At 42.0% G+C, this 26,550-nt stretch overlaps 1 protein-coding gene across 1 annotated transcript; it reads left to right on the forward strand.

Annotated features, from left to right (window-relative positions):
- The first annotated feature begins 1,964 nt into the window (after positions 1 to 1,964).
- LOC119499326 (armadillo repeat-containing protein 1-like) lies at positions 1,965 to 20,494 on the forward strand. Its single transcript, XM_037788605.1, has 7 exons — positions 1,965 to 2,190; positions 4,532 to 4,725; positions 4,807 to 4,898; positions 5,538 to 5,727; positions 5,842 to 5,958; positions 6,202 to 6,276; positions 19,974 to 20,494. The coding sequence occupies exons 2-7, from the start codon at positions 4,564 to 4,566 to the stop codon at positions 20,163 to 20,165; spliced, it is 828 nt and encodes a 275-aa protein (XP_037644533.1). The 5' UTR covers positions 1,965 to 2,190; positions 4,532 to 4,563; the 3' UTR covers positions 20,166 to 20,494.
- Positions 20,495 to 26,550: the final 6,056 nt, after the last annotated feature.

The raw sequence follows: 26,550 nt of genomic DNA on the forward strand, positions 1-26,550 counted from the left end.
TATTTAGTGAGTATTATGTAGTATTTAGTGAGTATTATGTAGTATTTAGTATTATTTAGTATTATGTAGTATTTAGTGAGTATTATCTAGTATTATCTAGTATTTAGTGAGTTTTTAGTGAGTATTTAGTGAGTATTATGTAGTATTATGTAGTATTTAGTGAGTATTATGTAGTATTTAGTGAGTATTTAGTGAGTATTAAGTAGTATTTAGTGAGTATTATGTAGTATTTAGTGAGTATTTAGTGAGTATTATGTAGTATTATGTAGTATTTAGTGAGTATTTAGTGAGTATTATGTAGTATTATGTAGTATTTAGTGAGTATTATGTAGTATTTAGTGAGTATTATGTAGTATTATGTAGTATTTAGTGAGTTTTTAGTGAGTATTTAGTGAGTATTATGTAGTATTTAGTGAGTATTTAGTGAGTATTATGTAGTATTATGTCGTATTTAGTGAGTATTATGTAGTATTTAGTGAGTATTTAGTGAGTATTATGTAGTATTTAGTGAGTATTTAGTGAGTATTATGTAGTATTTAGTGAGTATTATGTAGTATTATGTAGTATTTAGTGAGTATTTAGTGAGTATTATGTAGTATTATCTAGTATTTAGTGAGTATTATGTAGTATTATCTAGTATTTAGTGAGTTTTTAGTGAGTATTTAGTGAGTATTATGTAGTATTATGTAGTATTTAGTGAGTATTAAGTAGTATTTAGTGAGTATTATGTAGTATTTAGTGAGTATTTAGTGAGTATTATGTAGTATTATCTAGTATTTAGTGAGTATTATGTAGTATTATCTAGTATTTAGTGAGTTTTTAGTGAGTATTTAGTGAGTATTATGTAGTATTATGTAGTATTTAGTGAGTATTATGTAGTATTATGTAGTATTTAGTGAGTTTTTAGTGAGTATTTAGTGAGTATTTAGTGAGTATTATGTAGTATTTAGTGAGTATTATGTAGTATTTAGTGAGTATTATGTAGTATTTAGTGAGTTTTTAGTGAGTATTTAGTGAGTATTATGTAGTATTTAGTGAGTATTATGTAGTATTATGTCGTATTTAGTGAGTATTATGTAGTATTTAGTGAGTTTTTAGTGAGTATTTAGTGAGTATTATGTAGTATTATGTAGTATTTAGTGAGTTTTTAGTGAGTATTTAGTGAGTATTATGTAGTATTATGTAGTATTTAGTGAGTATTATGTAGTATTTAGTGAGTATTATGTAGTATTATGTAGCATTTAGTGTGGTTGTTTTACTCCATGAGACTGTGTTCTGTGTAGCAGCTCAGTGCTGCTCTCTGCTGGACACTCACACACATATAATATAATACTACTATAAATCCCTGCTCTCTGGGCTGACAGCTCATTTTAATGGGCATTCATATCAGTGAAAAATTGAGTTTACGTAACATAAAATGTTTCATGTAATTATGACAGTATATGCATATATAAAAAGGAAATACATATTGTTTTATTTGTTTGAAACAGAACAATACACACAATTCAGAAAACGTGAAGCTCATGTACACAGAGATAAACATTTCTTTATTCCATTTTTATGCTCAATTATCAACAAAAAGACTCCAGACTGCTAAAAACTGACATTTTTGGAAAATTCTTTTTTTTTCTTTATTTTCAAACATTGCATAACAAACATAACAAAACATAACATTGGTGCCATTGTGTATTTCAACTTTCATACCAATAATAACACTTTGATTTGAAAATTAAAAATCAACAGACTGAAATGTTCAGGATTGCCAGTAACGTTACTTGTAGCGCAGTAACGTTACTTGTAGCGCAGTAACGTGGATGTACTCCGTTACATCCCCTGCTGGTGGCTGTGTTGTGTTGTTAACAGTGTGTCAGCGCCTACAGGGCGGCGGACCTTTAACTCTTAGAACAACGCAGCTCATTGGTCAGTAGAATCAGGTGGCGGCCAGCCGTCCAATCACAGGCCTTGATGTTGACACGCCGCCGCTCTGAGCAGGAAGCATCAGCACCGTGTTGTTGGTTTAAATGAATCAGAATCAGCTGCTCTCTAACACGTCCGCTGTCTCCGGAGGTTCATGTCTGTCCCGGGGACTGACGGAGGACAAGCTACCGGGACATCTAGCCGCTAACGTCAGCCGTTAACCGTTAACCGTTAACCGTTAACCGTTAACCGTTAAGCCGCTGCCGGTACCAGGTGAGCTGTTAGCATTAGCATCCCCTCCAGAGCCCAGCGGCTCTCACAGCTGCTCTGATCCGAAATACACCTCCTGACAGCCGGGCTGCAGGGGGACATCACCGGGCTGCAGGGGGACATCACCGGGCTGCAGGGGGACATCACCGGGCTGCAGGGGGACATCACCGGGCTGCAGGGGGACATCACCGGGCTGCAGGGGGACAATGTCCTGGTGAATTCACCATCCACCAATCTAATATAATAACAATAACTATAATAAGAATAAGAATAATATATAATAATAATAACAATATATAATAACAATAATAATAATAATAACAATATATAATAATAATAATGTTTAAAGTGTTGACAGTCACAGCTTTGTGTGTTTTAGTTATTGATTGTGATTGTGTCAATATGAGGCTTGAATTATGTTGATTTATTATGAATTATATCTAGCCTAAATTATGTTGAAGTTTATGGTCTGTAGAAGCTCTGTGATTACACATTTAACCCAGAATATAGAGAATAATCCAGAATAAAGCAGAATAATCCAGAATAAAGCAGAATAATCCAGAATATAGAGAATAATCCAGAATAAAGCAGAATAATCCAGAATATAGAGAATAATCCAGAATAAAGCAGAATAAATCCACATCAACATGGTTCATGTTTATTGGAACAACACTTTAACAAACAGGTGGTGTTTTGAGCTTTATGGGGAATAATTCATTCAACCTTTATTTAAATCTGGAGGAATCATTGAGGACACGTCCTCATTTACAATGACGTCAAGAGTACAATAAAACTGAATAAATATAAATATATATATATATATATATAGAACATAATTAACGAATCACAAGAAGCGATCAGCCGGACGACAACAGAACAGTGTTAATAACAGTCAGTAGTTTGTTATCATGGATCTAATATCATGTGTTTAATTTGATGTGTTTTCTAAACTGTTCCGGGTTTTTGCAGCACAAACCACCAAAAGCAGGTTCTTCATGGATGACGGCAAGTTTCCATTAAAGGCTTTATAAATAAATACGTCTTACTGTTAAGAGAGGCCGATGAGTCATACAGGAAGTAAAGCAGAACAACAGGGAGACAATACTAATAATTAAGGTTATTAATTCATTAAAGAAGAAGTCTTTGTTGCTTGTAATGAGCCCATTGTGGGTTCCAGGCCACACCTCTGTGCACCAACAGTGAATATAATCTCTGCAGATTTATAACATGAGACATGGAGACGCAGTAACAATCACAGAGACTGGTGATGCGTTCAGGTGCTGTGAGGACCGTCCACATACTTTGATCATTTACTGTAATTGTGAGCACTAATCTGAAGGACAAAGTGTCCACATGATGTCATTGTGCTTTTATTCCTGCTGTGTGTCACTTGTTGCTTTTGAAGCTGCATTTAAGATAAAAAAGTATGATGCTGTTTCATTTAAAAGATGTTTATATCACATCACTCCCTCCAGTTCATTATGAGTTATTGTCATCAGGGCTGTCGGTGCGCTGATGATGATCGGCTCAACAGGCGATATGTAGTGTTATTGCAACTTTTCTTTGCTATATAAATATGCTTTATTATTCTAGTTATTATTATTTGAACGCAGAACGCAGAAGGTCAACGAGGCGCAGCGTTGATTTTTTTCAGCTGAGACGTTTTGGTAGCGTCTGGTTGCCATGATACGGAATATCAAAATGTCGGCAGCAGGTAGAGTACTCTCTCTGGATGAAGGAAAGATGAAAACCCGCCGGTCTTATTCATTTCTCCTCTGTGGAGACGTGGTTTGTCGTGTTTGGCAACATGGAAAGCGACCCATGTTTCCTTGCTGCATCTGAGTCTCCCACAGGCGCAGCTTGGCTTGGAAAGCTCTCACTGCATCATACATGTCTGTGATCACACGTCCCCGTCCCTGAAGCCGGAGGTTTAGCGCAGTGAGATGCTTCGTTATGTCGCACAAAAGGGCCAGATCACATCGCCGCTTTTCATCCCAGAGCTCTGTGGTGTCTTTCCCTTTGCTTTCCAAAAACTGGCAAGATTTCCTCATGCAACTCAAAAAATCTATTCAGCACTTTCCCTCGACTCAGTGTGATAGGGCACATCGCCATGTTCACTCCACGGATGAAGATTGACAGCTGTGCAGTACCAGTAACGTCAGCTCTTCCTGGGGGCTTGGGTGTGCGTCCTATGTACCGGCGGGCCAGTTATGATAGACATAGGATATCTTCTCTCGGGCCGGATATAATTGTATAAAATTGGCCTTGAGTTTTACAAATGTGTTCTAGATAATGATTGTCTTCTTTGGGCCTCAAACTGAGTGTCTGTCGCTGCCGTCCTCAGTTGGTCGTTGCATGGGTGAGTGAACGACAGCCATGAGCGCCGAGCCGGACGCCCTGGCCGTGGTCAACCAGCTGAGGGACCTGGCGGCGGACCCCATGAACCGCCGGGCCATCGTCCAGGACCAGGGCTGCCTGCCGGGACTCATCCTGTTCCTGGACAACCCCAACCCTCAGGTTGTCTACTCGGCCCTCCTGGTGAGCTGACGGGTGGACGTTTGTTACATCACAACGTTAATGTGCGTCATCTGTCTCACTGTGATCGGTTGTTGTTCCCAGGCCATCCGGTACCTGGCAGAATGCCGAGCCAACCGGGAGAAGCTGAAGGGGGAGCTGGGGATGATGCTGAGCCTCCAGAACGTCATGCAGAAGTGAGTTCACAGTACGGCGGTATCATCAAAGCTAACAGTTCCTTTCATCAGTGATTAATCTGGCTATTATACAAATGTAATGATTGACGCCTTGGTCTATAAAATGTCCAAAAATAGTGCTGAATGTCCACCACAGTTTCCCATCGTCCATGGGTGACGTCTTCAGATGTCTTCTTGTTCTGTCTGAACAACTGTACAAATAAAGAGATTCAGTTTACTGAGATATAAAACAGAGAAAAACACAGAATCCTCCCGTTGGAGAAACCGACAGCAGTGAATGATTCAGATTGATCAATGACTCAAAACTCTGTGACATCACTCTATAGACCGAAAGGGAAATATTTGGGCGTCAGGTCACCAAGGCCAAAGAAAGGCAGAAAAAAAGTCTGATATATGTCCAAAACAGAAGTCTGCAAAATACCCGAAAAATGTCCGAGAAAAGTCTGACATATGTCTGAAAGATGTCCGTACATAACGATGCAACATGGGCAGTAAAGGTGTTGTCTGCCTGTTGCTACAGAAGAGTAGGTGTGTGCACATCCCATCATATAGCTGGGAGGTCGTGGAGGTAAAAGTTGTAGTACTGAAACAGGCAACCTTGGATTCATTCTGAGTTTCCTCTCTTGTCGTGTCGTCCAGATCGACGACGCCGGGAGAGACGAAGCTGCTGGCGTCTGAGATCTACGAGCTGCTACAGGCGTCCAGCGGCGGCGACTCTGAGCCGGCCGAGGAGGCCGTCAGCAGCCGCCGCAAGGCCCAGTTCTTCCTGGGCTCCAGCAACAAGAGGGCCAAGACCGTCATCCTCCACATCGACGGCCTGGACGACTGGGTGAGTTCATTCATTCACTCTGTGAATGATGATGATGATGATAATGATGATGATGATGATGACGATGACGATGATGATGATGATGATGATGATGCTCTTCCTCTCCTGGCTCAGAGTCGGAGGAATCTGTGTGAGGAGGCTCTGCTGAAGATCCGAGGAGTCATCAGCTTCACCTTCCAGATGACGGTGAAGAGATGCATCGTCCGGATCCGGTCGGACCTGAAGGCCGAGGCCAGTTCACTCTCACAAAACATCCCTAAGTGCTTCATGTACTGTTGTAATCCAGCATCATATTTAACTCATTAAACATCTGGTGATTTGACCGGCCGTCAGGTAGATGTAGTGGAGACAAACGTAGAAACAAGTCTCCACAAACTCAAACTGTACTTGAACCTGGACTTCTTTAAGACATCCTGTTTCACAGACCTCGTCATCATCTCTGGATGAATTAAACTGTGAATCATCTGTTTTCAGGCTCTGGCGTCTGCGATCGCGTCCACTCAGGTGATGAAGGCTCAGCAGGTGGTGAAAGCAGAGAACGGAGATGAGGTCAGACTTTATTTTACTCAACATGTTTACAGCTCAGAGGGGTCGATGACGGACGCTAAAGTCTAAAAGCTGCTGCCTGCCTGAAACAAACACTGAAACCTCAGCCAAAGAAACTCTGAAAGACTCAACATCACGTAAATAAAGTGGTAACAGCACAGAACTAGAATAGAAAACATACTAGCGCTACTAGCTCTACTAGCTACTAGCACTACTAGTGCTACTAGCTCTACTAGCTACTAGCGCTACTAGCTCTACTAGCTACTGAAGGAACTGGCCTTCTACCTCCGAGAGGTCAAGGCCCAGTTACGTGCTGGTTAATCTTGTGTGACAAAGAGAATTTCCAAACAGACGGGTTAAAGCATAATAATACAATTTATTCCGAACACTTAATGTTGCATAAGTAAAATAAAAGAGTTTACAGATATCTGGATCCAACCTACATGTCCCTGACAACATACAGTGCATGGGTCAGTTCGTGAAGTCTGAACCCCGAGCTCTCCCTGATCCAGTCTTTTATGGTTTACACAATATCAATAGTCATGAGGTGTGACGCGTGATGCCTCTGCTGCATTCCTCCTTCCTCGTTATCACCTTCTGGCTCCGTCCTCTCCATGACCTTGGAACATAAAACATCATCTGCCACACTCCCCTCTTTTCTCACCTTTGACTCTATTCATAAAACATCCAATAGTGAGGCCTTTGTATGCATTTTTAGAGTATAATAAATCCAACAGATATTGTAGAGTATAATAAATCCAACAGACCCTCTTTTGAACTTAACTAAGTTCACCTACAGATAATGTTACATACAGATATATTTATTATACGCATAGATAATGTTACGTACAGATGTTTTAATTATAAGCATCATCATGTTACGTACAGATGTTTTAATTATAAGCATCTTCACACAACCTCTTCAGGATCAACATCTTCACTATCCCCCACCATTTCCAGGAGACCCTGTCTCTCCGCTTGGAACATGGCCATCTGATAAGGAGGAGGTGCATCCGGATGCTTTCGTTGCACAGCTGAAATGATCACACGCTCAGTGAGGTGGCGAATGCATGGAATACAACAACAACCACATAGTACTAAGCATCCACACACAGCGAGGATTGAGGAGAATAGAGATACCACCATGGACTTCCATTTCCCAAAGGTACGGTCTAACCAGTCGTTAATGGGGCTGTTGATACCTGAGTCATCGTGCATGGATTCAGACAGCGTCCGGAGCCCCTCTAGCGCCTTAGTTACAGTCCCGTCCGGCGCTGTGTTATTAGGGATGAAAATACAACATGAGTCTTGGAACATTGAGCATACACCGCCTTTCTCTGCCAGCAGCATATCTAATGCCATTCTATTTTGGATCACCATCAGTGACGTAGGAGCCATTTGTTCAGCTAGTCCGGCAATTGCATCACGAGTTAGATTAGTCAAACGGAGAACATTATAGTGGATGTAGTTAATGCGGTCAACATTTTTGTTAGGAGTGATAGGGATCAGAGCGCTCATTATAGGTATGTTTTCAAAACCTGCAGCTATTTGGTCAGCTAGTTTATATTCATTAGGGGAGCTACCTCACTACATCATTCTTTATAATCTTGGTTTAGCCTTCCCCCCCTTGTAGCCCACACCTTCCACCCTGCTTCTGAGTGAAAGCATTGTCTATTGTTAAAGAGTTACTTGTGATTAGCCAGTTTTAGCAGAGTGCAGAGGCGAGGATGATAAGTAATGTATCTAAACTAGTACAGTCTGTGCTTTCCCAGGTTATTCAGATTTATCTGAGTACACAAACTCTACACAAGGGTCATGGTATTTTCTCTCACATTCCCTAAAACATTTAAAATACATGACAAATCACATGAAGAAAGTTTGTACAGAAGAACGAGGACAAGAGAGGTAAACACAAATGCTACAGCAAACGCTACTAGCAGTTTGCCGTACTGCATGATGCTTCTAGTTTGTTTTCCTGCGCGCAACTGAAAAACTTTTATCTGGGTGATCCTATTTTATACTGGTTTGGGAAAGGAAGTGAAATTTCTCTCTGGTGGATTCTCCCCACCCCTGGTTTCTCTTTTTTATCTATTTTTATCTATTTTTGTCTATTTTTGTCTATTTTAGCATTTATTCTAAGCAACAATTTTTAATACAATGTGATATATAATGTTTTTCAAAAACCACCTAGATGAGTCCACCTAAACAACCATGTTAGCCTGATTTAACTGTAAATACAGGCAAGACCTTGTAACCTTCTTTCCCTTATGTGTATCTCATCACAGTCACAGTTTATACAGTATATGAAAAATAAAAAATTATACGTGACCCTCTTTTCACGTAGCCTGGGCTCCTTGTGGGGCTGCCTCCTCTGCTTCAGGTCCTGTCCTGCTGCTGGAGCACTGTGTTAGGTGCCACCAGTTGAGTCCTTTTCCTGCAAGCTGCACAGCTGTTGCAGTTCTGGCCAGAACCTTGTGTGGGCCTGTCCAACGTGGCTCCGACCACTTCCTCTTTAACACCTTCAACCAAAGGTGTTCCGGGGGTCCGGGGTCAGGTCCTGGAACGTCCTCTGTGACAGGGGTGACAGGTTTGTCACCTGTATAGGAGAGAGCTGACACAAGAGCATTAACCTTCAAATAGTATGGTCTGTAACCGAGGTCAGGAAGGGGAGAGGGATTTTGGGACGGCCCTGGGAAAGGTCGGCCACACGTAAGCTCAAATGGTGTGAGTCCTGTTATTGTGGATGATACACAGTGCCAAATTTGTGTTGTAGTCCCAGAGCCTTTTCAACAGATTGCAGGTCTTTATTTTTGAAATGTGAACCATTATCTGACCTGATCAATTTAGGAAACCCATGTTTCGGAATGTACTCATTCACCAGACATTTAATGACTGATTTTGCGTCCTCTTTTCCCGTAGGGTAGGCCTCAACCCAACGTGAAAATGCGTCCACAATTACTAGGAGGAATCTTTTCCCCCCAGCCCTTACTCCCATATCTGTAAAATCCATAAAGATTTCCTGTCCCGGGGCAGTGGGAGAAGGATGTTTTCCTGCCCTAGGAGTGATGGTAGGTCTGATGTTACATGTACTACATACGTCACACTTAGTCAAGAAGTCAGTTATAGTAGCATGTTTCCGGGGAATCCACCAGTGGCGGAGATCTCGTAACATCTGTTTGTGGCTTTTATGGTCAAGTCCATGAGTCTGAGTCAATATTGAGGACATCCAACAGGGGGGCATAACTATTTGATCTCCGTTATACCATATACCATCAAACTGTTCTATAGCTCCCTTATCTTCCCAGATGGTTCGTTCTGCTGCTGTGGCAGATTCCTGAGCTTGTATGATGGAGAAATCAGTTATCTCAGAACCGAGATCTGCTGTGGTCATGACCATCATAGTAGGTAAATACCCTGCCGCCTTTTTAGCGGCTGCATCAGCTGCTTCGTTTCCTATACTCTCTAAATCAGTGCCCTGACTGTGTCCTTTCACTTTGATCACAGCTACCCTCTGTGGTAACTGGATTGCTTCCAACAACTCTTTCATCAACTCCTCATGAGCCATAGGTTTATTCTGACTAGTCTTAAAACCCGCTTGCACCCAGCCAGACATATCTCTGTGAATTGCATTGCACACATACGCAGAGTCTGTGAAAATATTCACTGCCTTCCCTTCCGCTAACCGCAGAGCACAAACTACAGCCGTAAGTTCTGCTGCCTGAGCAGATTGTTTCCCATCAAGAGGTAACACATTATATGTCAGCCTTTGGCCTTCATATGTAAATGAGAAAATGTCCTGTAAATGATCTGCTAAGGGCAGGCAAAAGAAGGCGTTAGCCAAATCTATACATGTGAAAGATGTATGGGCTGGGGTGAGCATCGAGAGAGCAGAGTGGGGGTTCGGTACTGGAGAACAGGAGTCAAAACCAGCTCATTGATGGCTCTTAAATCATGAGCCATTCTGTATGAGCCGGAGGGTTTGATTACTGGCAAAATGGGAGTGTTCCACTGAGAGTAAGATTTTCTTAATACTCCCGCCTTTATCAGTCCTTCAATCGTAGGGGAGATACCCTGGGCTGCTTCCACTTTATGCTTATACTGAGGTCTCCAGATAGGGCAGTAAGTCTTCATCTCGAAAGTTACCGGTTCCATGCTGCACCTGCCAACATCAAAGGGGCCCGTAGACCACAGTGAGGAAGGGAGAGCTGCCAACATGGAAGTGGCTCCTTCACCATCTAACATCTCCCTACCGTGGTGGCGTGTTAGTAACTCATGTTTGCAAATACCTGACACTGCATTGTAAAAGGAGAGTCTATATATGTTAGAGGATGGTGAGATTGAAACCCCCAAAAGGGAAGTGGGAACCCAGTCTGTCAGAGCGACTGCTGCTTTAACCATGGGGCCTAAGTCTTTAGCCTGATGTTTTGGAGCTATGGCTAGGGACACATGGGGAACAGCTTCTTCTGACATGCGATACCATTGTTCTTGTGCTGGGGTTAATTTTACTGCGGCTGCTACTCCTGCTGGTGCTATATAAACATCTCTTACTCCTATCCCCCAGGTTGTATCTAACAGGTTCTGTTGGAACTCATCTTGATACGTAAGATCATTATTTCTGTCATAATTCAGAGTGCAGTGGGGAGGATCGGGAACAGGGAGGTAAGGGTGTAGAGCCCTAATCCATGGTTGCCACATGTTGTAAAAGTCAATCAGAGGGTTTCTGTCGGCTAGCAGGGCCCAATATATGTCTGCACAGGGTGGTGGGGCATCAGGTGAGGTATCAGGACTCAACATGCACATGCGATCAGCACTGGAGGGCGAGGAGCACACCATTTTTTCTCCTCCGGGGAAACTCACTATCACAGCTTCTGGTGAACAATGTACAGAAGCCCCCAGTGCTGCCAAAACATCTCTTCCCAGGAGATCACGTGGACAATCAGGTGCATACAAAAAAGGGTGCTCCATCACCTGTCTCCCAAGCCGGACAGTAAGGGGAACAGTAAAAGGCAGTCTTTGTTCAGTGCCGGAAAATCCCAAAACGGAAACATAGTGAGAGGAAAGGGAACACATAGGTTCAGCTAAGGTGGAGTAACGTGCTCCCGTATCCACCATGAACCATCTTCGTTTTCCGTTCACTGTCAACTGGAGACAGGGCTCTGCCAGCCCCTGTCCCTCCATCTCCGTCGGGCACCCCTATGGGAACATTCCTGGTGTATATGGACCAGGTGGAGGTCCCTGCGCAGAGTACCCGCTGTATGCCTGCATTGGAGCTAGCTGTTGGTTTGGTGGAGTCTGTATTGGTGGCTGATATGACTGCTGTGGAGGCCCTCTCATCTGCTGTTGTTGTTTCTGAGGACAGTCACGTGCCCAGTGATCCGGGTTTCCGCAGATGTTACAACTGCCTCCTCTTGGTTGGGCATACCCCCTCCCCCTGCCTCCTCCTCCTCTCCCTCTGCTTCTATTCCGGCCTTCATGATAAGGGGGCCGCTGATATGAGGGCTGCTGAAAAGGCACATGATACTGGGGTGGATATGTAGCCTGTGGCTGGCCCTGCAGTGGATCAGGATTCTGTGGCGGGGCTGGAGCTGGTGCTACATTTTGAGCCATCTGGGTATCTTTTTCTTTCCCTCCCTTTTTTTTTATCTGTCGCACGAGTCCGTGCATCTGCCAACTGTAATTTAGTCAACTGAGCTACCATCTCTTTTAATGACTCATTTTCCTCTTCCTCCTCCTTGGTTTCTGCATCCTGATGATGGCAGAAATGTGTTTCCCATCTTGATGATTTTGCTCCTGCCATATCTGGATTCTCTTGCATCTTTCTCTTAACTCCTTCCGGAGCATGTTTTAACAGAGCTATTCTGAACAGAGACTGCTGTGATTCTTTATCTGGGTTCACCCCCGTAGCCCTCGCCCACTCTGTCTTTGCTCTTTCTATGAACGTGCGTCCACTCTCCCCGTTCTTAATCTTAAACACCAAGCTGTGGAGCTTGCCCGCTGGTATGGGATACTTTTGTCTAATAGCATTACCGAAGGAGGTAGCGTAGGGGTTAAAGTTCCAAAGTACCACCTAACACTTGAAACAATGGTGCCATAACTTCGTTTGTATAATCACTGTCCTGTGGGGTTGGTACCGGACTAGGGGTAGGAGGAGGATAAGGAGGGGGGTTGGGATGTGGGCCAGGTGGGTACTGCTGATGGAGGGACATGTAATGTGGCGGCTGGCTAGTATGTGGGTTTGGTGGTGGGGGTGCGCTAGGACTGGGTGAGGGTTTCACTAGTGGTTTTGCTTCAGCGGTTTTTGCGTGGGTGGCTTTCGTCTGGCTGCCTAAGGCTGATAGTGCAGCCATCTGTATCACATTATATTTTACCAATTTACTTGCCAACTCGTCTTCTTTCTTCCTCAATTTCCTCCTTACAAACATATGTCCCTTTTCTTTGTCTTGTCTTGCTTGCAGCAGCTTTCTATGAACCACCTGTATTAATGCTCTCATCACTGGCATGAATTTGGCTTCACTTCCCGTGGCTGGAAAATGCCCTTCCTTCACTGTCATGTTATACCACTCATCTAGGTCTTGAGTCTCTTTATTTCTAGTCTTGGGATCAAATGTACAGATTACATTGGTCTTAACTTTAGCCCATTGCTGTCCAAATGATAAACGGGGAGGCCCACAGCCACCCCGTTCCTCACAGTCTTTGTCACATTCTCCGTCCATTCTGTCCAGTACTATTTCACACAGGTTTATTCAGTTTATGACAGTAACTAGATTCAGAGTAAATGGGTCGCTATGCCCCTCGCTGTGATCCTACCAACATAAGCTTCTACTGGACACTTTGATGTTCCAGCGATGTTGGCCCAGTATCAACAGTAAGTTTTAATTTTCCTCTGAATACTAGTTATTAATGTACACTCATACAGTTTTTATTACTAAACGGGCAGCTTTCCTCCTCTTAGTCTTTACCAAAAGGGCAGCTTGCTCCACTAAATTAATTCAGCTTTCCTCCTTTTAGCTCTACTAAAAGGGCAGCTTTAATTCAGCTTTCCTCCTTTTAGCTTTACTAAAAGGGCAGCTTTAATTCAGCTTTCCTCCTTTCAGCTTTACTAAAAGGGCAGCTTTAATTCAGCTTTCCTCCTTTCAGCTTTACTAAAAGGGCAGCTTTAATTCAGCTTTCCTCCTTTTAGCTTTACTAAAAGGGCAGCTTTAATTCAGCTTTCCTCCTTTTAGCTTTACTAAAAGGGCAGCTTTAATTCAGCTTTCCTCCTTTTAGCTTTACTAAAAGGGCAGCTTTAATTCAGCTTTCCTCCTTTTAGCTTTACTAAAAGGGCAGCTTTAATTCAGCTTTCCTCCTTTTAGCTTTACTAAAAGGGCAGCTTTAATTCAGCTTTCCTCCTTTTAGCTTTACTAAAAGGGCAGCTTTAATTCAGCTTTCCTCCTTTTAGCTTTACTAAAAGGGCAGCTTTAATTCAGCTTTCCTCCTTTTAGCTTTACTAAAAGGGCAGCTTTAATTCAGCTTTCCTCCTCTTGGATTTACCAAAAGGGCAGCTTTAATTGAGAAAGTCTTTACTTCTGCAACATTTATCACTACAAAGGAGATTCAGCACAACAAGAGAGATAATTTAGAGTAAGCCAATATGCAGAGTTCGATAAAACAGGTTCTGCTCACCTTTAAGATTTCAGGGATCCCTTTCTCTCTCTCGCCGGTCTGTCCGTCCTTTGGACACGCTTCTCAATGCCGAAGATCACGTCGGGGTCACCAATTGAAGGAACTGGCCTTCTACCTCCGAGAGGTCAAGGCCCAGTTACGTGCTGGTTAATCTTGTGTGACAAAGAGAATTTCCAAACAGACGGGTTAAAGCATAATAATACAATTTATTCCGAACACTTAATGTTGCATAAGTAAAATAAAAGAGTTTACAGATATCTGGATCCAACCTACATGTCCCTGACAACATACAGTGCATGGGTCAGTTCGTGAAGTCTGAACCCCGAGCTCTCCCTGATCCAGTCTTTTATGGTTTACACAATATCAATAGTCATGAGGTGTGACGCGTGATGCCTCTGCTGCATTCCTCCTTCCTCGTTATCACCTTCTGGCTCCGTCCTCTCCATGACCTTGGAACATAAAACATCATCTGCCACACTCCCCTCTTTTCTCACCCTTGACTCTATTCATAAAACATCCAATAGTGAGGCCTTTGTATGCATTTTTAGAGTATAATAAATCCAACAGATATTGTAGAGTATAATAAATCCAACACTACTAGCACTACTAGTGCTACTAGCTCTACTAGCTACTAGCGCTACTAGCTCTACTAGCTACTAGCACTAATAGTGCTACTAGCTCTACTAGCTACTAGCACTACTAGCTACTAGCACTACTAGTGCTACTAGCTCTACTAGCTACTAGCACTACTAGCTCTACTAGCTACTAGCACTACTAGCTACTAGCACTACTAGCTACTAGCACTACTAGTGCTACTAGCTACTAGCGCTACTAGCTACTAGCACTACTAGTGCTACTAGCTCTACTAGCTACTAGCACTACTAGCTCTACTAGCTACTAGCACTACTAGCTACTAGCACTACTAGTGCTACTAGCTCTACTAGCTACTAGCGCTACTAGCTCTACTAGCTACTAGCACTACTAGTGCTACTAGCTACTAGCGCTACTAGCTACTAGCACTACTAGTGCTACTAGCTCTACTAGCTACTAGCACTACTAGCTCTACTAGCTACTAGCACTACTAGCTACTAGCACTACTAGTGCTACTAGCTCTACTAGCTACTAGCGCTACTAGCTACTAGCACTACTAGTGCTACTAGCTCTACTAGCTACTAGTGCTACTAGCTCTACTAGCTACTAGCGCTACTAGCTCTACTAGCTACTAGCGCTACTAGCTACTAGCACTACTAGTGCTACTAGCTCTACTAGCTACTAGCGCTACTAGCTCTACTAGCTACTAGCGCTACTAGCTACTAGCACTACTAGTGCTACTAGCTCTACTAGCTACTAGCGCTACTAGCTCTACTAGCTACTAGCACTAATAGTGCTACTAGCTCTACTAGCTACTAGCACTACTAGTGCTACTAGCTCTACTAGCTACTAGCACTACTAGTGCTAATAGCTCTACTAGCTACTAGCGCTACTAGCTCTACTAGCTACTAGCACTAATAGTGCTACTAGCTCTACTAGCTACTAGCGCTACTAGCTCTACTAGCTACTAGCACTAATAGTGCTACTAGCTCTACTAGCTACTAGCGCTACTAGCTCTACTAGCTACTAGCACTACTAGTGCTACTAGCTCTACTAGCTACTAGCACTACTAGTGCTACTAGCTCTACTAGCTACTAGCGCTACTAGCTCTACTAGCTACTAGCACTAATAGTGCTACTAGCTCTACTAGCTACTAGCACTACTAGTGCTACTAGCTCTACTAGCTACTAGCACTAATAGTGCTACTAGCTCTACTAGCTACTAGCACTACTAGTGCTACTAGCTCTACTAGCTACTAGCGCTACTAGCTCTACTAGCTACTAGCACTAATAGTGCTACTAGCTCTACTAGCTACTAGCACTACTAGTGCTACTAGCTCTACTAGCTACTAGCACTACTAGTGCTAATAGCTCTACTAGCTACTAGCGCTACTAGCTCTACTAGCTACTAGCACTAATAGTGCTACTAGCTCTACTAGCTACTAGCGCTACTAGCTCTACTAGCTACTAGCACTAATAGTGCTACTAGCTCTACTAGCTACTAGCGCTACTAGCTCTACTAGCTACTAGCACTACTAGTGCTACTAGCTCTACTAGCTACTAGCACTACTAGTGCTACTAGCTCTACTAGCTACTAGCGCTACTAGCTCTACTAGCTACTAGCACTAATAGTGCTACTAGCTCTACTAGCTACTAGCACTACTAGTGCTACTAGCTCTACTAGCTACTAGCGCTACTAGCTCTACTAGCTACTAGCACTACTAGTGCTACTAGCTCTACTAGCTACTAGCGCTACTAGCTCTACTAGCTACTAGCACTAATAGTGCTACTAGCTCTACTAGCTACTAGCGCTACTAGCTCTACTAGCTACTAGCAAAAGATCTGAAAAAATGTTAGAAAAAAAACTCAGAAAAAAAAGATCTGAAAAATGTCTGAAAAAAAGATAAAAATGTCCGGAAAATAAATTTAAAAAAATGTCTGAAAAAAAAGATCTGAAAAAAAAAAGTTTGGAGAAAAAGATCTGAAAAATGTCAGACAAAAAAGTTTGGAAAAATGTCCGGTAAAAAAATCTAAAAAAAATGTCCGGAAAAAAAGATCTGAAAATTGTCTGAAAAAAAGATAAAAATGTCCGGAAAATAAATTAAAAAAAATGTCTGAAAAAAACTCTGAAAAAAAAGATCTGAAAAAAAAGATCTAAAACAATGTCCGAAAAAATGTCCGAAGAAAAAGATCTGAAAAAAAAGTCTGTAAAATGTCAAAAAAAAGTCTGAAAAAAAAGATCTGAAAAAAAAAAGTTTGAAGAAAAAGATCTGAAAAATGTCAGACAAAGAAGTCTGAAAAAATGTCAGAAAAAATAGTCTGAAAAAAAAGATCTGAAAAATGTCCGAAAAAAAGTCTGAAAAAAAAATCTGAAAAATGTCTGCAAAAAAAGTCTAAAAAAAAGATCTGAAAAATAAGTCTGAAAAATGTCTGAACATTTTTTTTTTCAGACTGAAAAATGTCTGAAAAAAAATATAAAAATGTCCAAAAGAAAGTCTGAAAAAAAAGTCTGAAAAATGTCGGAAAAAAAAGATAAAAATGTCCGGAATTTTTTTTAAAAAAATGTCCGAAAAAAAAGATCTGAAAAAAAACATCTAAAAAAATGTCAGAAAAAAAAAGAATGTAAAATGTCAAAAAAAAAGTCTGAAAAAAAATAGTCTGAAAAAAAGATCTGAAAAATGTCCGAAAAAAAAGTCCGAAAAAAAAGATCTGAAAAATGTCTGCAAAAAAGTCTAAAAAAAAGTCTGAAAAATGTCTGAAAATTTTTTTTTTTCAGACTGAAAAATGTCTGAAAAAAAAGTTAAAAATGTCCGAAAGAAAAAATCTAAAAAAATGTCAGAAAAAAAGTCAGAAAAAAAAGTCGGAAAAAAAAGATCTGAGAAAATGTCAGAAAAAAAAAGATAAAAATGTCTGGGAAAAAAACTCTGAAAAAAAGCATCTAAAAAAATGTCAAAAAAAAAGGTCTGAAAAAAAAAAGTTTTGAAGAAAAAGATCTGAAAAATGTCAGACAAAGACGTCTGAAAAAATAGTCTGAAAAAAAAAATCTGAAAAAAAAGTCTGTAAAATGTCCAAAAAAAAGTCTGAAAAAAACAAGTTTGAAGAAAAAGATCTGAAAATGTCAGACAAAAATAGTCTGAAAAAAAAGATCTGAAAAATGTCTGAAAAAAAAAATCTGAAAAAATGTTCGAAAAAAAACTCTGAAAAAAAGATCTGAAAAATGTCTGAAAAAAAAGTTTGAAAAAATGTCCAGAAAAAAAATCTAAAAAAATGTCCGGAAAAAAATATCTGGAAAAAAAGATGAAAAATGTCCGAAAGAAAAAATCGAAAAAAATGTCCGAAAAAAAGTCTGAAAAAAAAGTCTGAAAAAAAAGTCTGAAAAATGTCTGAAAAAAAACTCAGAAAAAAAAGATCGGAAAAATGTCGGAAAAAAAAGATAAAAATGTCCGGAAATTTTTTTTAAAAAAATGTCCGAAAAAAACTCTGAAAAAAAACATCTGAAAAAAAACATCTAAAAAAATGTCAGAAAAAAAAGATCTGAAAAAAAAGAATGTAAAATGTAAAAAAAATAGTCTGAAAAAAAAGATCTGAAAAATGTCCGAAAAAAAAGTCCGAAAGAAAAAATCGAAAAAAATGTCCGAAAAAAAAATCTGAAAAAAAAGATCTGAAAAATGTCTGCAAAAAAAGTCTTAAAAAAAGATCTGGAAAAAAAAGTCTGAAAAATGTCTGAAAAAAAAGATCTGAAAAAATGTTCGAAAAAAAAGATCTGAAAAATGTCTGGAAAAAAAGATAAAAATGTCCGAATAAAAAAACCTAAAAAAATGTCCGAAAAAAAGTCTGAAAAAAAAGATCTGGAAAAAAAAGATCTGAAAAAAGTCTGAAAAAAAAGATCTGAAAAAATGTTCGAAAAAAAACTCTGAAAAAAATATCTGAAAAATGTCTGAAAAAAAAGTTTGAAAAAATGTCCGAAAAAAAAATCTAAAAAAATGTCCGGAAAAAAAGATCTGAAAAATGTCTGGAAAAAAAATACAAATGTCCGAAAGAAAAAATCTAAAAAAATGTCCGAAAAAAAAATCTGAAAAAAAAGATCTGAAAAATGTCTGCAAAAAAAGTCTTAAAAAAAGATCTGGAAAAAAAAGTCTGAAAAATATCTGGAAAAAAAAGATCTGAAAAAATGTTCAAAAAAAAAGATCTGAAAAATGTCTGGAAAAAAAGATAAAAATGTCTGAATAAAAAAACCTAAAAAAATGTCCGAAAAAAAGTCTGAAAAAAAAGATCTGAAAAATGTCTGAAAAAAAAGATCTGAAAAATGTCTGAAAAAAAGATCTGAAAAATATCCGAAAGAAAAGATCTGGAAAAAAAAAGGTCCGAAAATATGTCTGAAAAAATGTCCGAAGAAAAAGATGTTCGATAAAAAAGTCTGAAAAAAAACATCTGAAAAATGTCTGAAATTTTTTTTTTTTAAATGTCCGAAAAAAAGATCTGAAAAATGTCTGGAAAAAAGTCTGAAAAATAGTCCGAAAAGTGTATGAAAAATGTCGGGGAAAAAAAGTTTTGAAAAATGTCAGAAAAACACCAGTTTTTAAAAGTCTCCCTAACCCTAGCTGCCCTGCGGGACTCCAGCCTAGCAGGCTGTTTGCTGGTTTCAGACCAGTATGAAACCAGTAGAGGACCCAGCAGACTGCCCTGTGGGACTCCAGCCTAGCAGACTGTTTGCCGGTTTCAGACCAGTATGAAACCAGTAGAGGACCCAGCAGACTGCCCTGTGGGACTCCAGCAGAGCAGCCTGGCTGCTGGTTTCAGACCAGTATGAAACCAGTAGAGGACCCAGCAGACTGCCCTGTGGGACTCCAGCCTAGCAGGCTGTTTGCTGGTTTCAGACCAGTATGAAACCAGTAGAGGACCCAGCAGACTGCCCTGTGGGACTCCAGCAGAGCAGGCTGGCTGCTGGTTTCAGACCAGTATGAAACCAGTAGAGGACCCAGCAGACTGCCCTGTGGGACTCCAGCCTAGCAGGCTGTTTGCTGGTTTCAGACCAGTATGAAACCAGTAGAGGACCCAGCAGACTGCCCTGTGGGACTCCAGCAGAGCAGGCTGGCTGCTGGTTTCAGACCAGTATGAAACCAGTACAGGACCCAGCAGACTGCCCTGTGGGACTCCAGCAGAGCAGGCTGGCTGCTGGTTTCAGACCAGTATGAAACCAGTACAGGACCCAGCAGACTGCCCTGTGGGACTCCAGCAGAGCAGGCTGGCTGCTGGTTTCAGACCAGTATGAAACCAGTACAGGACCCAGCAGACTGCCCTGTGGGACTCCAGCAGAGCAGGCTGGCTGCTGGTTTCAGACCAGTATGAAACCAGTACAGGACCCAGCAGACTGCCCTGTGGGACTCCAGCAGAGCCGTCACAGTATCACACACTTTCTGCCAGTCCAACAGAAGTTGTCGTCTCCAGGTTCTGGTCCCGTTGGCGGAGGACGGTTCGGCAGAGGTGGAGCAGAACGTGGACCTGCCGGACTACCTGCCGGAGGACGAGAGTCCATCTCAGGAGCCCGACAAGGCGGTGACCCGGGTGGGATCCGGCCAAGATGGGAACAGTTGGCTGGGTGCCGCCACCAACTTCCTGTCCCGCTCCTTCTACTGGTGACCCCGCCGGCGCCGCCACACCTCCCGCCTCCTCTCAGAACCAAAATCTACCAGCTGCCAAATGTCACCGCTGTCCGTCTCAGTCGGGGGGGGACAGAACCTGAGACGTATCTTCTAACAGTGAGTGTAAAACCAGAACGCCGGCACCGCCGGCGCTACAGGCGAGAGGAGCGGATCCTTCCAACAGGATCGTGGTTTCAGTCTGAGGTTTCTGTGAGACCACGTCCTCTCTGTGAACTGTTCCAAACCAAAATGTCTTAACGGACAGGAAGTGTCCCGCAGCGACGAGAACAAACACCACCGAGTTAGAATAAAGAGGACTGAACAGGACGTCCCTGTTTATTGTTAATATTATTATTATTATTATTTATTGAGCAGCTTCCTGTTTGAAAGGGTTCAGTCAGCGGTGCCTTCACTTCCTCTTCTGTCAGTCTGAAACGGACCAGAAACAATGACAAATACCCAGCAGCCTTACAGTGTTTGATTACACCTCATCCTGTAGGACTGAAATAGTTTCACTTTAATGTTTTACTTGTCCTGATAAATGATTTTAAAGAGCGCCCGCCAACCAATCACAGACTATTTCCTGTGGACACAAACTGTCTTAGTACTCTCCATCTGTCCATGTGAAGAGCTGCTTTTCACTGATCATCCCCACACAGCTGGTTTCACTGTTCTCTGGTGGATATATATATATATATATATATTTAATATATATTTAATATATTTATATATATATATTTATATATATATATATATTTATATATATATATTTATATATATATATATATATATATATATATATATATTTATATATATATGTGTCTATCTGAAACTATAAACCTGATGAATCCATCGGTACCAACCATGTCATGCTAGCTGGTCATGAAGAGGTTAAATAACGCTCCACCTGACACTAAATGTTGGCGAGGAAAAACTGCCATGTCCATTTTCAAAGGGGTCCCTTGACCTCTGACCTCCAGATATGCTAAATGCAGTGCCTGTGAGGGTTTCTGGATCAATATCTGTCATTGTTTTGTGTTAATTGATTTACAATAATAAATATATACATACATTTACATAAAGCAGCAGATTTGTCCACTCCCATGTTGATAAGAGGATTAAATACTGGACTAATCTCCCTTTGAGGTTCATTTAGAACAGATAGAACATGTTGAGATTAATATTTAAATGTTTACAGCCCTGATAATAATCATAATAATAATAATAATAATAATAATAATAATAATAATAAATGTTAGCGTTGTTACAGCTACCAGTGCTCCTATTGGTTGGTGGAGTCCGGTGACATCACGTAATGCTGAGCAGACATCGAATCAGATCCAGGATCAGTGAAAACACCTGTGTGTTTAGATCCTGCTGGAGCTGAGGATTCTGGGTATTTGTCATCACTTCTGATGAGATAAAGTAGAAACTAAGTGCAGCTGCAGCCTTCCTGTCATCACCGAGAGGTCATTGAGAGGTCACCGACAGGTCAGACCTGACTGAACCTGGTCGCCGTGTTTGCACTAGCGTCCCTGTACAGCATCTTTATCCTGAACTCCCGGTTCATCCAGCCACGGTGGAGCCCTGGTACCTGAGTTTACCTGAGTTTACCTGAGGTACCTGTTGATGTCAGGAGGCTGACTGGGGGTCAGCTAATGAGCGTTTTGCACAGTTTAATCTGAGGTGGATGTTTTTAATCTGAGTAGAAAGAGTTCAGTTTAACAACAAACTGAAGAGACTGAAACTGACTGATGTTATAAAAGACTTCTTCTTCTTCTTCTTCTCAGCTTCACAGACTCTGTACAGACTTCTACTGCTCTTGTTTGTGTGTTCATGTACCTGCCAGGTGTGCTCATAGCTCCGCCTCCACCACACTATCTGTCCAATCACATTCTGAGTAGCCTGTTGTCAGATGTTAGCATGTGGCTTCAATCTAACCACGGTATCGGCCCCGACGTAAGACGACCGGTTCTCAGCAGACTTCAGAATAAACCAGGAGGCATTAACCTCCGTCTGGAGGTCGACGTTTCTCTGTTCAACACTCAGTATGTCGTCTTCTGTCACTCAGTCAGAACAGTAACAAGCAGAGAGAGTTTAGTGAAGCAGCGTGGGATCATGGGATTTGTAGGATTTACCTCGGAGGTCTCCTCCTCTCAGTACAAACACTGAATAAAGCAGCTTCACGTTAAAAATCTGTGTTTCTCCGACGCCATTCGGCGGACGCAGGACGTCCCGGAGGGGCTGCGAGCCGAGCCGACGCTAACGTTTGCTCTAGGGATGCACCGATACCGATATCGGTATCGAGTATCGGGTCTGATACTGTGCTCATGTACTCGTACTCGCAAAACGGCTCCGATACCACTTTACGGCAGCGTGACGTTAACCTCTCGTCACCATCTTTCGGGTCCTCACGCTCCACCTCCCCGACGGTGCTCCAGCCTAGCAGGCCCTCACTTTCATTGCACCACGGGGTTTTGCTTGCACCCTCTGACTCGCGCGTGTGTTAGACTCCTCGGTCCGTGTTTCAAGACGGGTCGGGTGGGTTGCCGACATCGCCGGAGACCCCTGGCGCCTTTTACGTGTGCCGAGCCCCGCCGTGGGGGCACGACGCGGTCGGGGCTCACTAAGGACAGTCCACCCCGGTAACACTTTGTCCACGGCTCCGGGAAGCACCTTCACCCCGAGCCTTTCCAAGCCGACCTAGAGCCGGTGGCGGCGCAGCGCCTCGTATGCGTGACTCCCCAGCCTGCCGTGTGTCGCTCACACCCTCCAGCTGGCTGTTAACAAGGGTCTTTAGGCACAGAGAAGTACTCGTATCAGTACTCGGTATCGGAGAGTACCCAAATGGAAGTACTTGTACTCGGTCTGAAACACAGTGGTATCGGTGCATCCCTAGTTTGCTCGGCTGGTTTCTCTGATGACTGCAGATCCAGACGTCCGACAGCTGAAATCCTTCATGTGGTTCAGATATTGTAGAGTTTAAAACCAGCAACATCTAAACGGGGTCAGTTTCTGACAGACGACCACGACGCTGATGACCAAATGAAATGCACTGTTACCTGGGTTCAATTACAGATTTCTGAATTCTTCTTCTTCTTATTATTGAATGATTCTGCCTCCACTAAACGACTCCTCGTGTGTACTAACAGAAGAGAGGGTTATTATTAGTGTGCATCGTGTGAACGTAGTGGAACTCATTCAGAACTCCTAGAACTGTAGTAGAACCAGCCAGAACCGGTTCTTCTGATATGATGTGATAAATGAGCCGTGGTGGTGGTCGAGCGTCGGGGCCGATACGGTGACGGTGTCCTTCCTCCTCTCTGAACTCCTGCATGAACTCATCTGAACTCAGGTTTGATTTTCTATTCATGTGATTTCTATTGAAATCCTGATTTATTGAGTTATTCCCTGAAATATGAGTGTTCTTCATCCTCCTCATCGTCAGTGTGCTGCTGTAATGATGAATCCTACCAGAGAATAAAAATGCTGTCATGAAAGTTTAAACTCCATGTTCACTGTATTTATATATACTCTATCTACTTTACATATATATAAAATATATATATAACTATTAATATACATATAAATATAAATAGTATGCTGTGTGTGTGTATATATATATATATATATGTATATATATATATATATACACTGTATACTGTATATGTCTCTCAGCTGTTTGGAAACATTTTACAGGGAAAGAGTTGAAGTTTATCAAGTGCAGGTTGAATGTTTCACAAGAGGAACAAACTGTCCAGAAAGAGTTTGAACAATCTGAGCTGAATGTTGATAAAACTGATCAATATCAGTCTCTAATAAAACTCACTGAGAAGTTATTGCAGTTCATCCAGAGGACACTGAGGAAAACCAGGAGGCAGTGAACGCCTCATCAACACTATGAAACGTTTAAAACACGTTGGTCATTTTGATTACTGAGTAGAGACGCACCGGTACCGGACCACACATCGGGCCGAGACAGACTCAAACAGTTGGATCGGATATCGGGCCGAGACTAACTCAAACAGCTGGATCAGATATCGGGCCGACACTAACTCAAACAGCTGGATCGGATATCGGGCCGACGCTAACTCAAACAGTTGGATCGGATATCGGGCCGACGCTAACTCAAACAGCTGGATCGGATATCGGGCCGACGCTAACTCAAACAGCTGGATCGGATATCGGGCCGACGCTAACTCAAACAGCTGGATCGGATATCGGGCCGACGCTAAGTCAAACAGCTGGATCGGATATCTGGCCGACGCTAACTCAAACAGCTGGATCAGATATCCAGCCAACATTAACTCAAACAGCTGGATCAGATATCCGGCAGACGCTAACTACAAAGTGCTCTACAATAAAAACAAATAAAAATAAATAAATTCCAAAACACAAGATATAAAATGTAAATAATATAAAGAAACGATCACTTCAGCCATAAATAACATAAATAATAAGCCTTAACGTTATTACAGTATTAAAATATAATTCATGATGAGGATTATGAACGTTCTCATGATTTCAATGTAATAACGTTTCTCACATTCCTGCAGCAGCTCTTCATGTAGCAGCAGGTCAGAGACCAGAGAACCAGAGGATCAGCAGCTGCTGACTCATTACTGAGACATTCACTGTTGCAACACATCACAGAGAAAACAGGGAGGCGACCACCGGGAACACAGAGAACACTGACAACACAGAGAACACAGAGAACACAGAGAACACTGACAACACTGACAACACAGAGAACACAGAGAACACTGACAACACAGAGAACACTGACAACACTGACAACACTGACAACACAGAGAACACTGACAACACAGAGAACACTGACAACACTGACAACACTGACAACACTGACAACACAGAGAACACTGACAACACAGAGAACACAGAGAACACTGACAACACTGACAACACTGACAACACAGAGAACACAGACAACACAGACAACACAGAGAACACAGAGAACACAGACAACACAGAGAACACAGACAACACAGAGAACACAGAGAACACAGAGAACACAGAGAACACTGACAACACTGACAACACTGACAACACAGAGAACACAGAGAACACAGACAACACAGAGAACACTGACAACACAGACAACACAGAGAACACAGAGAACACAGAGAACACTGACAACACAGACAACACAGAGAACACAGAGAACACAGAACACAGAGAACACTGACAACACAGAGAACACAGAGAACACTGACAACACAGAGAACACTGACAACACAGACAACACAGAGAACACAGAGAACACAGAACACAGAGAACACTGACAACACAGAGAACACAGAGAACACTGACAACACAGAGAACACTGACAACACAGACAACACAGAACACTGACAACACAGACAACACAGAGAACACTGACAACACAGAGAACACAGAACACTGACAACACAAAGAACACAGAGAACACTGACAACACAGAGAACACAGAGAACACAGAACACAGAGAACACTGACAACACAGAGAACACGGACAACACAGAGAACACAGAGAACACAGAGAACACTGACAACACAGAGAACACAGAGAACACTGACAACACAGAGAACACAGAGAACACAGAACACAGAGAACACTGACAACACAGAGAACACGGAGAACACAGAGAACACAGAACACAGAGAACACTGACAACACAGAGAACACAGAGAACACAGAACACAGAGAACACTGACAACACAGAGAACACAGAGAACACAGAGAACACAGAGAACACTGACAACACAGACAACACTGACAACACAGACAACACAGAGAACACTGACAACACAGACAACACTGACAACACAGAGAACACAGAGAACACTGACAACACAGACAACACAGAGAACACAGAGAACACAGAGAACACTGACAACACAGAGAACACTGACAACACAGAGAACACAGAGAACACTGACAACACTGTGTTGGAAATATATCATGATAAAACTGTTGTTGTGTAACAAACTTAATTATGTTGTGAGTTTAGCGAGTTTGGTGTTAAATACTAGGCTTAGACTGTCTACAGATAATTGACTGATGTAAGACGGGGCAAGAATGATTACATGGATTATCTCGTGATGGAATGTTGAGTGGGCCTGTAAAAGGAATAGCTACAAGGACGAAAGGGCCTTGGGGGTAAAAGCGGATGGGGGAAGGGACAGGATGACCATGCAAATAATGTTGTGTATTGGGTCTGCAGAAAGCCTGACCCCTTCCCCAGGGTTCGCCTGCTAATGTGTATAAAGGTAAACGTATAGCAGAGCTCGGGGTTCATTCTCTGCGAACTGACAGCCGTGCGTGGTGTCGGGGACACACTGATGAATCCAGAACTTCTGTAATAACTCTGTGCAACTTTGAT

Source organism: Sebastes umbrosus, chromosome 12, assembly GCF_015220745.1.
Source record: "Sebastes umbrosus isolate fSebUmb1 chromosome 12, fSebUmb1.pri, whole genome shotgun sequence".
In the NCBI taxonomy this organism is placed as follows: Eukaryota; Metazoa; Chordata; class Actinopteri; order Perciformes; family Sebastidae; genus Sebastes; species Sebastes umbrosus.